At 65.5% G+C, this 12,433-nt stretch overlaps 4 protein-coding genes across 4 annotated transcripts; 2 read left to right on the forward strand and 2 right to left on the reverse strand.

The window, feature by feature from the left end:
- Positions 1-424: 424 nt before the first annotated feature.
- EMIHUDRAFT_445394 (hypothetical protein) lies at positions 425-1,577 on the reverse strand. Its single transcript, XM_005768919.1, has 3 exons — positions 1,042-1,577; positions 885-968; positions 425-812 (listed from the first exon to the last, which is right to left on the reverse strand). Exons 1-3 carry the CDS (start codon positions 1,537-1,539, stop codon positions 678-680), a joined length of 717 nt encoding a protein of 238 aa, XP_005768976.1. The 5' UTR covers positions 1,540-1,577; the 3' UTR covers positions 425-677.
- A 439-nt stretch (positions 1,578-2,016) lies between these two features.
- EMIHUDRAFT_244962 (hypothetical protein) lies at positions 2,017-3,731 on the forward strand (the record flags this gene model as incomplete). The annotated part of the gene is made up of 2 exons (XM_005768920.1): positions 2,017-2,637; positions 3,018-3,731. 2 exons carry the CDS (start codon positions 2,017-2,019, stop codon positions 3,729-3,731), a joined length of 1,335 nt encoding a protein of 444 aa, XP_005768977.1.
- A 1,626-nt stretch (positions 3,732-5,357) lies between these two features.
- On the reverse strand, positions 5,358-6,870 carry EMIHUDRAFT_118966 (hypothetical protein; the record flags this gene model as incomplete). Its single annotated transcript, XM_005768921.1, has 2 exons — positions 5,358-6,474; positions 6,575-6,870. The coding sequence occupies 2 exons, from the start codon at positions 6,868-6,870 to the stop codon at positions 5,358-5,360; spliced, it is 1,413 nt and encodes a 470-aa protein (XP_005768978.1).
- Positions 6,871-7,243: 373 nt separating this feature from the next.
- Positions 7,244-9,881, forward strand: EMIHUDRAFT_118967 (hypothetical protein; the record flags this gene model as incomplete). Its single annotated transcript, XM_005768922.1, has 3 exons — positions 7,244-7,737; positions 8,031-8,199; positions 9,168-9,881. The coding sequence occupies 3 exons, from the start codon at positions 7,244-7,246 to the stop codon at positions 9,879-9,881; spliced, it is 1,377 nt and encodes a 458-aa protein (XP_005768979.1).
- Positions 9,882-12,433: the final 2,552 nt, after the last annotated feature.

The raw sequence follows: 12,433 nt of genomic DNA on the forward strand, positions 1-12,433 counted from the left end.
GGGGGGGGGGGGGGGACCGTTTCCCCTTTGAAGAAGTGGGAACCGGGGGGCCCGAAACACACAAGCCCGCTTCCCCCCCAGCCCCTTTTGGTTTCCATTTTTTTTTGGGGGGGGGTCCTTTTTTTTCACCAGCCCCCCCCCCCCCCCCCCCCCTTCTGTCAAGGTGCCGGCGCTGCCGCAGCTGGTCGAGAGCCTCAACCAGACCAACGACTTCTCGGTCTTTGTGCGCACGCTGCGCGCCGAGTTCAAGCGGCTCTGCGCCTGAGGGGGAGGCAGCGCGAGGGCACGGCGCGGGGCGGAGCGTGGCGCCTCGGGCATGTTCCAAAGTTCCCTAGAAAGTTCCATGCACGACGGGGTTGCACTGTGGCCCCTCGTCTTGTTGTATGTGTGGTCTGTGGAGAGTGGTAAGTAGAGTGTGGGGAGAGCACACGTATCGGCGTTAAATTTATACATGTATGTATTTTCTTCATCCCCTCCTGTGGCCCACTCAGCCAGTGTCTCCCTCTCCGAACTCTCTGTCTCGTGAGTCGTCAGTCGTGTCATGTCTGATGTCTCTGCGTATCGTCTCCGTCAGCATAGACACTGAGTGTCTCACGAATCGCCGGCGATTTCAGCGCACCGCGACCAGCGCTACGGCTGCAGCGAGCCCCAAGGCTAGTTCGCCGGCCTGGTCTCCCTTAGCCCTCCTCAGTCACATCCTCGATGCGACTCTCCTCCGCCGCGCCGTCGCCTGTCCGCATGGCCGCGAGCGCCTCGCGGAGCGCCACGGCCTCGCCCTCCCCGGCATCCATCCGCTCGCGCCGCTCCTCCACCTAAGGGGCGTGTCCTCGACACGTCATGGGCAGGGACAGAGCTCGCCCTGCTCGCGCCCGCCCCTCTCTCGCCTCGCGCTGCCTCTCCCTCCGCCGCTCATCGATGGCGCGCGGCAGGTCCGCCGCCCACACCAGCGCCTCCTCCTCCTCGCTGCCCTGCGGGGAGAGTCCGCCGAGGTGCGGCCGAGATGTGGCCGAGACGCAGCGGGCGCCGCGAGGGTCTGCACACCGCGTCGAGGGAGCGGCCGAACCGGTCGAGGAAAGTGTCGACGAGGGGCGGCGGAAAGCGCTGCTCCAGCAGCTGCGCGCGGCAGCTGTCGCTTACGGTCTCCAAGCAACGGGTGCCGCGCAGAAAGCCACGCCCGAGCATGCGCGTCGGCTTGGCACCGGCTTTGGCGCAGCGAGCCGCGAGGGCGTGGCAAGCACGGTACGTCGTCATCGTTTCTATGCGCTCCAGCGCGGTCTCCTGCTCGGCCTGCGGGTGCTCGAGCGCCCACTGCGGCGGCGGAGGCAGCACGTGGGAGTTGATGGCCTTGAGAAGGGCTCTGCCACACGAGGTGACCATGGCGAGGTCTCCAGCTCCCTTTGGCGCCGCCGCCCTGTCAGCCGCCGTGGCGTGCGACGCCACGACGAGAGAAATGAGCGTCTTGACGGCGTCGCTGATCACGGGCTTCTCGGCCTGCAGCGCCGCCACGACCGCGTCGATTGGCTCCTCCGAGTGCTGCATTGGTGTGTTCCTGGGTGGCGGAAGCGCGAGGCTGGGACAGGTCCCCCAGCTAGTAGAGTCCACGCCTGCTATTCACAGCACAAGCCCTCGCCGAGGGCTCGGGCATGCGCAGGGAAACCCCCTTTTTCCAGACGGATCCCCCCCTGTGAAAAAGTGAGGCGTGGTCTCTACTCGCCAGGGTCCCCAACCTTCGAGTCCAACAAAAAGAAGTCAGGGGATTTCAAAGCCGCCCGTGTGTGGTGTGCGCGCCAGTGTGCGCGCGCCAACAAAAGTCGACCAAAGGAATGGCGCGTCGTTTGAGAGAGATTTTTAGCAATACCTTAATGTGATGTTACAGGTGGGTTAAGAATACCAAACAACTATTACAGTTTTGTCGTCGTTTGTAACGGTCGATCAACTGCCACACGCCCCGACGGGCGCGGCCCCCAGCTGTTGGCCGAGGCGCGGCGCAGTTTAGGCGTCGAAGTCCCGATCCCAATGTCCTTCTACCTCCCCACCGCCACGTACCGGACTACAGACCCGGTGGACAACCTCCGGCTTCGCGTCGAACTCCGCAAGACTGGCACGCTCCGCCGGGCGGCGCCGCTCACACAGGAAGAGGGGCTAGGGCCGGGCAAGGAGGGAACAGCCGCGGCCGCGGCGAGGCCGCGACGACGGCGCGAGCGCGACAAGGAGGAGCGCGCGGGGAGGGTCTCCGACTCCGACGACGAGGCCGGCACTGGCACGGACGACGAGGCAGAGGAGGGTGGGAGGGCGCTGCTGCCTCCGCCAGCCAAGGGGCTGCGGAGCGAGGAGGACGAGCCGGACCGGCTGATAGCGAGCACGGATTTTGCGTGGCAGCAGAAGGTGTTTGGCACCCTCGAGGTGGCTCGCATCCGGCGCGGCGGATCCCCTGGTCAGCCTCAGAGCCGCTCGGGCCGCCGACCCGACAACATACGGCAGGCGGTCGAGCGGGACACCCTCGCGGCACTGGACGCTGAGGCACAAACGCGTGGCGATGGAGCGTACGAGGGGCAGCTTCTCTACTCGCGGGTCCAGTCAGAGGGCCTCGCGGACGAGTCCACCCTCGAAAGTCGCTTCACGACCTCGTCGAATGAGGTGTGCTCTGCCACTAGCCGTGACCAAAGCTGCTGCCTCAAGCACGCTTCATGGCCCTCGGCCTCTGCCACGGGACTGCTCAGCCGCTCTCTGACGGTCTCCGCTGCTGCAGGCTATCTCAACTACCCTGCCCGTCTGTTGTCGCCTGAAGCCCGCACCCCACCCCTCCCAGGGCTTGACGTCTCTCGCTAGCGCCATCCTTGGTGGTGCCACGCCGCGGCGGCGCAAGGACTGCGCCTCCCCACGACACTTTCTTCCCCTTTACCACCCTTCCACAAAGCCGGTGCCTTCCTACGCCGTCAACGCCCGCCCCCCCCTTGCTCCCGCGAGGTAGTATCCGCGATCTCAACGTCCAACTGTGTATCCACCGCCACTCGCAGGACCTCGCTGGCGCCCCGAGCAGCGTTGACATGTCAATACTGGCAGAGCTACCTGCGGACGAGCTGGCTAGCGGCGCCGCCGGCCGAGGTCGACCCGAAGCCGCGCGGTTGGGCCGCCGCAGCAGGCGCCGCGGCGGCAGCGAGCCGGCGGCGGGAGGGGAGGTGGGGCAAGGCGAGGCGAGGGCGCAGGGGCGGCTCCGGGTCGTCACGCTGGCCACGCTGCGCTTCTTCCCGACTGGGAGGCTGGACGTGCGCCCACCGCTCAACGAGCTTCCACCGGTGGGCGCTGCGGGCCTCGACGCCAGGACGGATGCCGAGGCTGGCGCCGACACCGTAGCCGACGTGGTGCTAGATCGGGACGCGGATGCGCCATGGTACCGGATCGGCAGCTCGAGGTACGAGTTTCGTCTGTGGAACCTCTCTGAGCGACCCCTGGAGGGCGACGACCCTCCCGGCACCACCTCGCTCCTCGTGTCCGCCGACCCTCGGCCGGTCCTTCAGGCCGGTGGTCTACCTCCTCTCGCCGTGCCAGATTTTGCCCTGCCGCCTCCGCCAGCCGCGCGGGTGCTTCACCTCGTCGAGATCCAGTCGCTGACGGGGTTCGGCACGGGCCGCCTCTGCGTTCAGTACTTTGCGTCCGCCTCCCCAGGCTGGAGACTGCTCCCCGCGTCCGCCGCTTCCACTGGCTCGACGCAGGAACGCTCACCCGCATGATGGACCTATCACTGAATGCCACGCGGCTCCTTCCTGGTGGCGACGAACGACGGCTGCTGCAGCGTTCCGATGTCCCTCTCCGCGACGTCGGGATCGAGCGAGATCACCACCTTCTACGACTGCGGCGCGCTGAGCGAGTACGCTCCAGAGTACTTTGGCTCGAAGATTGACGCCTCCGACTGCACCGCCACGGTCGAGGGGACCGAGTGCGCCGTCAAGTGCGCAACAGGGTGGGACGATGACGGCGACTATGGCGTGCAGGACACCGACGCCGTCGAGTGCGTTGGTGGCGTTTGGACGAGTGCGTCCGGTTGGGCGCTCACGTGCCTGCACTTTGACCACAGCCACTCGTACAGCGTGACGGCGGGCGCGACCGTCTCGGGCTCCACGATCGCGGTCGACTTCACCGCCGCTGACGGCACCGAGTACACGTCGCAGAACAAGTACTTGCAGACACATTGCGGCGACTGCGATGAGGCTGGCCTCCTCGACGTCGCCGGCGAGATGTGCTGGACGCAAGTCTCGGGGTGCGTCGGCTTTGTCTACTTCAGCGGCGCTGCGACGCCGTTCGTGATGTTCAAAAGCGATGCGACCACTTCGGAGACGTACACCTCGATCGTGTGGTACCAGTTTGATCAGTCGTCGCTGATGTACTGCGACATCTTCAGCGATGCGGTGGGCGGCGGGGTCGACACGAGCGCGTGCACAGGCCACCTCCTCAGGACGGAATGCGCCGTCACCTGCCTCAGCGGGTACGACCAAGACGGCGACTACACAACCAACGGTGACACCGATGCAGCGACGTGCGCTTCCGACGGGTCGTGGGTGAGCGCCTCGGGCTGGACGCTGAGCTCTGCATGCTCGCTCATCGACTACATGGCAAGCTACACCACGCACCAGTCGTACAAGGTCAACGGGAACGGCCTGGCCTTGTACTTCACCAAGTCGGGGGCGAGCACGAGCACGTACAGCAACTACTACTACCAGTCCTACTGCGGCGACGACTGTCCCTCCGAGAGCGCCTTCCTCAACGTGGCCGGCGAGCTGTGCTCCGCGGAGGATGACTGCGCCGCACTCACCTACTACAGCGCTGGCGACGATCCGTACGTCATCTTCAAGAAGGTGGCCACGCTGACATCGGCATCGTCGGAATGGGCTGTGATTGAGAAGGCGTCGACGGCGCGCTGAGCTGCGAGCGTGGAGCCATCGGATCGCAACATCCGCGACATCTGCGCGCGGGGGCGGTCTTATTTGGGCGGGGGTTGAGGGAGGCGCGCAATGCATGTGCGTTACATGAACATGTCCATGACGCGATTTGTGATATTATTATTGTGAGGTTAAACCACACGCGACCAGCACTTGGACACATCGGCCCCCAGGTCAGACCCTTCTACTGACTATACTCTGTTGAACAGACTGTCAGACGACAGTACTCAGTAGTCTGTTGTGTGTTGATGACAACACACTTGGTGTCGTCTAGAGGTGGTAGGAAAAGTCAATACAGCAAGAGGCGGAGGTGCGCATGCAAAACACATGGCGGCGGGGAGACATACACGGGGTCTGTGCACGAGAGAGCAGGCAACGGGAGGCGCGATCACTCTCCCGGGCAAGGCACGCGGCGCCCAGTCACGACAGCTCCGAAAAGTGATGCTGCGTGCCGTTGGAGGGGCTGCCGAAGCCGTGCGACACGCGGCGCGGCATCGGCAGCGCGCCGCCGAGCGGGTTAGGCACCTTGAGCGCGTCGGCAAAGACGGCGGCTGCCTTGGAGAAGCCCTCAGACCGCTTGACGAGGTCGTCGAGCGCGCGCTGCGACTGCGTCTTGTGGCTCACGAGGCTCTCGGCGGCGTCCTTGGCCGACGCCTTGATCGTGCGCAGCGCGGCCTGCGCCTGCGAGAGCTGGGCCTTGAGGTCGGCCTGCTGCTCCTGCAGCGCGAGCAGCTGCTCGGCCGTCCCCGCCCCCTTCCCACCCACCGCCTGCAGCTGCTCCTGCTGCGAGCCCAGCCTCGCCTCTAGCCTCCGCACCGCGTCGCTGACCGCGTCGACGTCTGTCGACAGGCTGCCTACCGCCGCCTCCTGCTGCCGCAGCGCGCGCTCGTGCGCCGCGCCGCGAGAGTCCGCCTCCTCCGCTGCCTCGGCCAGCTTGCCGCCGAGCGCCTCGTCGCCCGCCTTGGACTCGCGTGTGAGCGAGTCGACCGTCTCCACCAGCAGGGAGATGGCGTCGCGGTGTCGCGCCAGCTCGCGCGCCGACCCCTCCTGCGCCTCTGCGAGCCGCTCGCCCGCCGCCTGCTCCCGCTTCTGCTGCTCCTCCTGCGCCGCCGCGCGCTCCGCCTGGCCCTTGGCCTGCAGCGCCTCGACCGAGGAGTGGACGGTGCGCAGCCCGTGCGTCAGCCTCTCGATCTGCGTGTTGGCCTCGGTCGCCAGTCGCGCGAGGTGGACGGACTCGTCCCGCCGCGTGCCATTCTCGGCGGCGAGCGCCTTGCAGGACGCCTCGACTGCCCCGCTTCGCTCTGCAAACCGCTCCTGCAGCGCGTCGATCGCCTGCTGCTGCGCGCTGCTGCTGCTCGCGGCGTCCGCCTCGCGGCGCGCGGCGGCGGAGGCGTGCGATGCGGCGAGCTCGAGCAGCTGCTTGCGCGTCTCCTTGGACTCCGCCTCGAGCCTGGCCACCGAGTCTTTGACCTGCGAGAAGGAGGTCTGCATCCACTCGGTGTCCCGCTTGCGCGCCTCGGCGATGAGTTCGACGGCGCTGCGAGGGAGCGGGCGGCGGGTGGAGGTGAGCCGGCGCGGTGCCAGGGCGTGTCGGCGGCGGGCAGGAGAGGTGGAGCTGCAGTGCGTGAGAGGCCCACCTGTCGGTCTGCGACTTTGCGAGGTCGACTGCACGTGCCACCTCGTCGCGCAGCGCGGCGCACTCGCCGCGTAGAGAGACCAGCTCCTCGTCGACCACGCTCGACAGCGCGCCGATCGACCGCTTGATCCGCGTGATCTCTGCCTTGAGGAAGTCAAAGACGTTCTGGCTCTCTCGCTCGAGCGCCAGCTGCTCGCGCGCGGTGTGCTCGAGCCGACGCACGGCCTCCTTGACGCGCTGGAACTCGGTCAGCTTGGCGGACCTCGACCACGACGCCTCGGTCGGGGCGGCGTACATGTATTAAGATGTCGGGGCAAGCTCACCGGCAGCGCGCGCACGACACCGCTCTCGCCCGGCCCCCGAGGCGGCGGTTGGAGGAAACCGCACGCATTTTTTTTATAAAGTTCCTCCAAGCTTCTTCTTCGACGGCCGCGACGGAGCAGCGATGTGAGGGGGCTGTCGCAGCGAGAGAGGCGCGCACGAGGACCGTGGGGAGGTCGAGGAGGAGGCGGGGAAAAGGCACGCCCGTGCTTGGCGAGGGAACGGCGGTGGAGGAGGCGGAGGCGAGGCGGCGCGAGCGGCGCGGCGGAAAATTATAAATGAAAACGGACATAATTCTTTTTGCTCTTGCGACGGAGCGGCGAGCGGAAGGACAACCAAACGCTGTCGGATGGATGGCTCTCCCTTCCAGGTCCACGACTACACCGGCCACCCGCTCGACCCAAACGCCTCCCTCTCCAGGCTGTGCAACAGCGCCGCCCAGCGGCGGCTGCGGCGGCAGTCGCAGCTGCCTGAGTTCTTCATCGACCCGCTCTCGCCACTGCCGCTCGCGGACGCCGTGCGGTCCGGTCCGGCGGTCCGCTACGTGTACCTGCTGCTCGCGAGCCGGCCGTACGCCCACGAGACCATCAACCGCAACGTGCACGCGCTGCAGGTGCCGGGCGCGCTCGAGGCGGCCTCGCGCGGCTCGAGAGAGTCGAACCTTTTTCTGGTGCACATCGACGCCAAGATGGAGGCTGGCGCGGCGGAGGCGCTGCGCACGGCCGTCTCGTCGCGCCCCGACGTCTACTTTGTCCGCCGGCGGCGCCACGTCGTGTGGGCGGGCTGGTCCATGATGCTCGTCCTGCTCGACGCGATCCACTCGCTGCTGCGCCGCCTGCTGCGGTCTGGCGGCCGTAGATGCCACGGCAGCAACCTGCACCCAGCAGCACGTGCACACAACAGCCGCCGCCGCCGCTTCAGCCGCCGCATCGCCAGCAGACTCGCAGCGACCCTGCCACCTGCAACCGCCGCGCTGCAAGCAGCGCCGCAGAGCGTGCACACGAGGGAGCGAGGCACGACCGGTCACACAATCATCGGAGCGGCCATGCGAGCTGCAAGCACGCCACCGCCGGCCGCGCCGCAGACGCGCACGCGGGAGGGCGGCGGCCTCACGCCCTCCCCGCGGCCGCTCGCAGGTTCGAGTACCTGATCAACCTCGGCGACGCGGACCTGACCGTCCGCACGCATGGGGAGATTGCAAGCTTCTTCGGCGCCTTCCCCGGCCGCTCCATCCTCAGCGTCGTCGAGAGCAAGCGCGACCCGCGGAGGTACAAGATGCACGCCGGATTCCGCGGCTACTGCTGGGTCGAGTGCGACGAAGGCGCCGCTGGCGGCTCGTGACGGCAAGCTGTGACAGCGCCTCTTCACACCGGCAGCTGCGCCCAGGCGCCGCCTTCCTGGTGACTCGTCCCGACGGCAAGCTGCCGGAGGCCAAGCAGGTGATCGGAAAGAGCAAGTGCTGCTGGTCGCGCACGCCACCCATCCTGTACGCCGCGCTGCCGCTGCAGTGCGCCACCAACCTAGATGGGGAGTCTGGATCCATATCTCCCCATATCTCCACATATCTCCCCATATCTCCCCACATCTCGAGCCTAGATGGGGAGTCCGGATCCACATCTCCCCATATCTCCCCATATCTCCCCATATCTCCCCATATCTCGAGCCTAGATGGGGAGTCCGGCTCCACATCTCCCCATATCTCCCCATATCTCCCCATATCTCCCCATATCTCCCCATATCTCCCCATATCTCCCCATATCTCGAGCCTAGATGGGGAGTCCGGATCCGCGCATTCAAGTCAGCACTCTCGAGCCGACGCGTACTCAGCTGCATTCCGCTGTACTCGCTGTACTCCGCTGCATTCGTAGTGTATATGGTGTCTCGTGCTTTGCACTCAATTCCAGTGCACGCTGCAGGTGCGCCAACCGTGACACGCCGCCCGTCGTGCACGGCGAGCAGCCTGTTGGTGTTCACAGCTGCTCTCTAGAGCCAGGAGCTGTCAATACTCACTAGGCTCGCAGTGGGCCTCGCTCCACTTCTCCCTCGTGCGGCACCTCGCAGAGCACCGCACCGCACGCCGCGCAACGGCGGCGATGGAGAACACGCTGCTAATAATGAGTAGTTAATGAATAGTTAATTCGTTATTAATTAGGCGGCGATGGAGAACACGCTGCTGCCCGACGAGGCGCTGCTGCAGACGGCAGCGACCCTTGGCGCAGCGCCGCCACCATCGCCCTGACGAATCCGTTGACGGGTCCGATTGAGTGAGTTAGGTTGCGATCAACTCGCCGATGCGCCGCACCGTCATCCCGTCGCACTTGCGCTTCATCGAGTGGCCGCAGATGCACGGCGACGCAAACAAGTATTGGGCGACGGTCGGGCCGCAGTTCCACGGCGGCCCGATGGTGCTGAACGCGTCGCTCGCGAAAAAGGCGTTCCGCTCCTCCTCTATGTTTGCGCGCAAGTTCGACGTGGCCCTCTACCCCGACGCGCTGGCCGCGTGGGACCGCTGGATGGCTGCCAAGCTGCTCTCGCGCGGTGCTGCCACCGCACAGCCGCCGATCGCCAGCCACCTCCTCCCTGGCGACCCGACTCTCTCCAAGGGGCTTCCGCCGCCGACGGAGCACGAGACGGACGCACCGCTCGCCGCGCCGCCGCCCGAGCCGGAGGAGGAGGAGGAGGTTACGCCGCCGCTGTCGCCGCGGGGCGCAGCGCGCTCGCCGCCCGGGCAGCAAGCCGCGGACCGACCGGCGGCGGCGGCGGCGGGCGGCGAGGGAGCGGCCGATTCAGAGCTCGCGACGCGTTTGCCGCGCTCTGGGCCGGACCAGCCGGCGAGGTGGGGCGGCGCTTGGCTGGCGGCGGCGTTGGGTGTCGCAGCCGTCGCAGCCGTTTTTTGCCGGCGTCGGTCGGCACAGTTGGCACAGCTCCGCGCCGCCAAGGTGGCGCGGGCGTTTGGAGCGCAACCGCGATCCACGAAGATTGTATGAGTGAGCCCTCTCTTGTGTACACACACACACACACACACACACACACACACACACACACACACAGAGAGAGAGAGAGAGAGAGAGAGAGAGAGCCGTGTACGTCGCCCCAGTGTGAGATAAAAAGCATTTAAAGAACACGCCGCTCCGCCCCCAGCGCAGTGTTCTAGTTTGTGAGGCGCAGGCTGCGACCTGCGTCGTGCGTTGGCACGCGCCACCGTAGCAAGAGAGCATGCGTGCCAGTAACGTGGCAGTCCGGCAAAGGCGCCGGGCTGGATGACCTGGAGTGGCATTCACACTCGTAGTGTCCACATTTAAGAGCCGGACTTACTGCTTACTCGCCCGACCGCGAGGGCGCGGCGTAATGCGCCGCCGGGGTGAGGGCAGTGGACTCAGCGACGGCCCTGGCGCGGCGACGTGTGAAGCGGGAACTTTGGTCGATTGCGCCGCACCTCGCCTTCTACGCCGGGCTGCTTCAAGCGGATCCACACATTCGCCCATCTCCCACCGTCCGGCCTGCTTCTTGTCGAAGCCCGTGGTCCGCACATGGAGGCCTGCGCGCCTCAGATGCATCTCGAGCAGGCCCTCTGCAAAGATGCCGTGCTCAACGCCTGGCCGGTCCCCGAGTGCTGCGCTCAGCTCGGCCATGCTCATGTTTGAGTAGATGCCACGTTGCAGCGCGGCATGGAACGCGACTAGCCGGTGCATCGCGCCAAGCGTCCCCGCCGCGATCGTGTCATCGATAAACCCTGGGTGCTTGCGGGAGCGCGGCAGCACAATGGTGGTGGTGTTCAGCCTGATGTAGTCCAATGACGCGTTCAAGCAGCCGCGTACTCGCACGCCCCACTGCCCTGGAGCCGCCTCCACAAACTGCCACGTGGAGCAGGGTTGCATGTCGGGGCGCACCAGCAACGCAACCTCCGGCGCGTCGGCCGCCGTCAGCGCCGCTACTCGCCGCCGGAGGCGGTACTGTGAGCCGAGCCGCTCTAGCAGGCCGTGTCCGAGAAGCTTTTGCTTGCCTCGTGTGCCTTCGAATCGATGCGGCGGCAGCTTCACCTCCTCCTCGCGGAATGGTCCGATCTGCAGCGCCCTGAGTGCCGCCCCTCCGCGTCGCCATGTCGCGTTGACGCTGCACGAGGAGTGCCGGCGCAGCTCGTCACCATTTGTCGCGTGGTGAGGTAAATTCTTCTCCTCGACATGCGTCAGGGTCGGGGCGGCCCGCTCTAGATGGCTCACTGTGCCGCAGTCCGAGACTGCGTACGTCGAGAGGTAGATGCCGACTCCGAGAGGACCGCTGGGAGCAACCACGTGTTGAAGCATGGCCCTCACCGAGTTCCGGTCGCAGCCTCGCATAGTTCCAGAGACCAGTATTGCAACTCGAATCCCTCTGCGCGGGGCTGGCGCCCACGACGTGGTGAGCTCGCCGGGCTGGGAGCATGCGGCCATGCGGCGTATTGAGGAGCACACGCGGGCGCCTAGGGACGGCCGGCTAAACTTGCTGCGACCGGGAGAATGTGAGTGAAAGAGAAAAATTTTGCAATCGACGTACTTTTGTGCAATGTACGTACGTCTTTTAGCTACTGGGAGACAAGAGAGAGGGAGGCGCGATTTCTAGGCCCTTGGGGGCCCTACCAATCAGCGCAGTGTATGTGGCTCTTAATACGTACATTCCCGGAGGAGGACTGCTGACAGGGTTTGTGATGAGGAGTGAACCGAAGGGTTTCTCGGGCTTGAGAGCTGGGTCCCCAAATCAGCAAAAAACAGAATTTCGTTGTGCTGAAGAGAAAAAATACGCGTGCGGGCAGCCCTCAGAGCTATCTGTGACCTCGGTCCACAGCTGCGCAATCGCACGTAGCATGCACGGTTCTCTCCTGGAGTGCGTCAATGACCTCGAGCACTTTGTAAGCGTGGCGGAACGAGACCAAGACAACATCGATCCAGCCATCTGCGAGCGGCTTGCGGCACTGCTGGAGCGCCTTCAGACCCGGTGCTCCGACCATCTGTCTCTGCTCCCACCAGAGCTGTTGGTGCACATCCTCGTTTCAGGGATGTGCACATTCAGAGACGTGCTTCATCTCGAATTGACATGCAAGTTCTGGTGCAACGCGTCACGTGGGAGCGAGAATGCGTGGGCGCACTGTTTGCACATTGAGCGCCCTCACGAGGCGGAGACCCTGCTGAGCCTAGGGCTGAGCGGAAACCGTTGGTTATGCCGTGCATTTGTGATGCGGCGGGGCATGCCGAGGATGCTGTCAACGCCGGACATAGAGGCGGGGGCGTTCGAAGAAGTTCACGTCCTGATGACTGTTGGCCGACGCTCGGGCTTCATGCTATGGGATAATCACGCTGAACGTCCTCACGAGCAGCTCGTCATGCAGTTGCCTTCAGACGGCATCATCTTCGAAGACATGCTTGACATGGAAACCGCGAGCGCGCAATGGCATCGGAACAACTCACACGTGCTGCAGTTCCGTCACGCCACGACCAGTTGCTACGTCCTTCGCCTCGGTGAGCATGTGCCATGCTCCGAGTGGCAGGTTTGCACGCTCTGGGAG

Source organism: Emiliania huxleyi (assembly GCF_000372725.1).
Source record: "Emiliania huxleyi CCMP1516 unplaced genomic scaffold EMIHUscaffold_440, whole genome shotgun sequence".
Taxonomy (NCBI): Eukaryota; Haptophyta; order Isochrysidales; family Noelaerhabdaceae; genus Emiliania; species Emiliania huxleyi.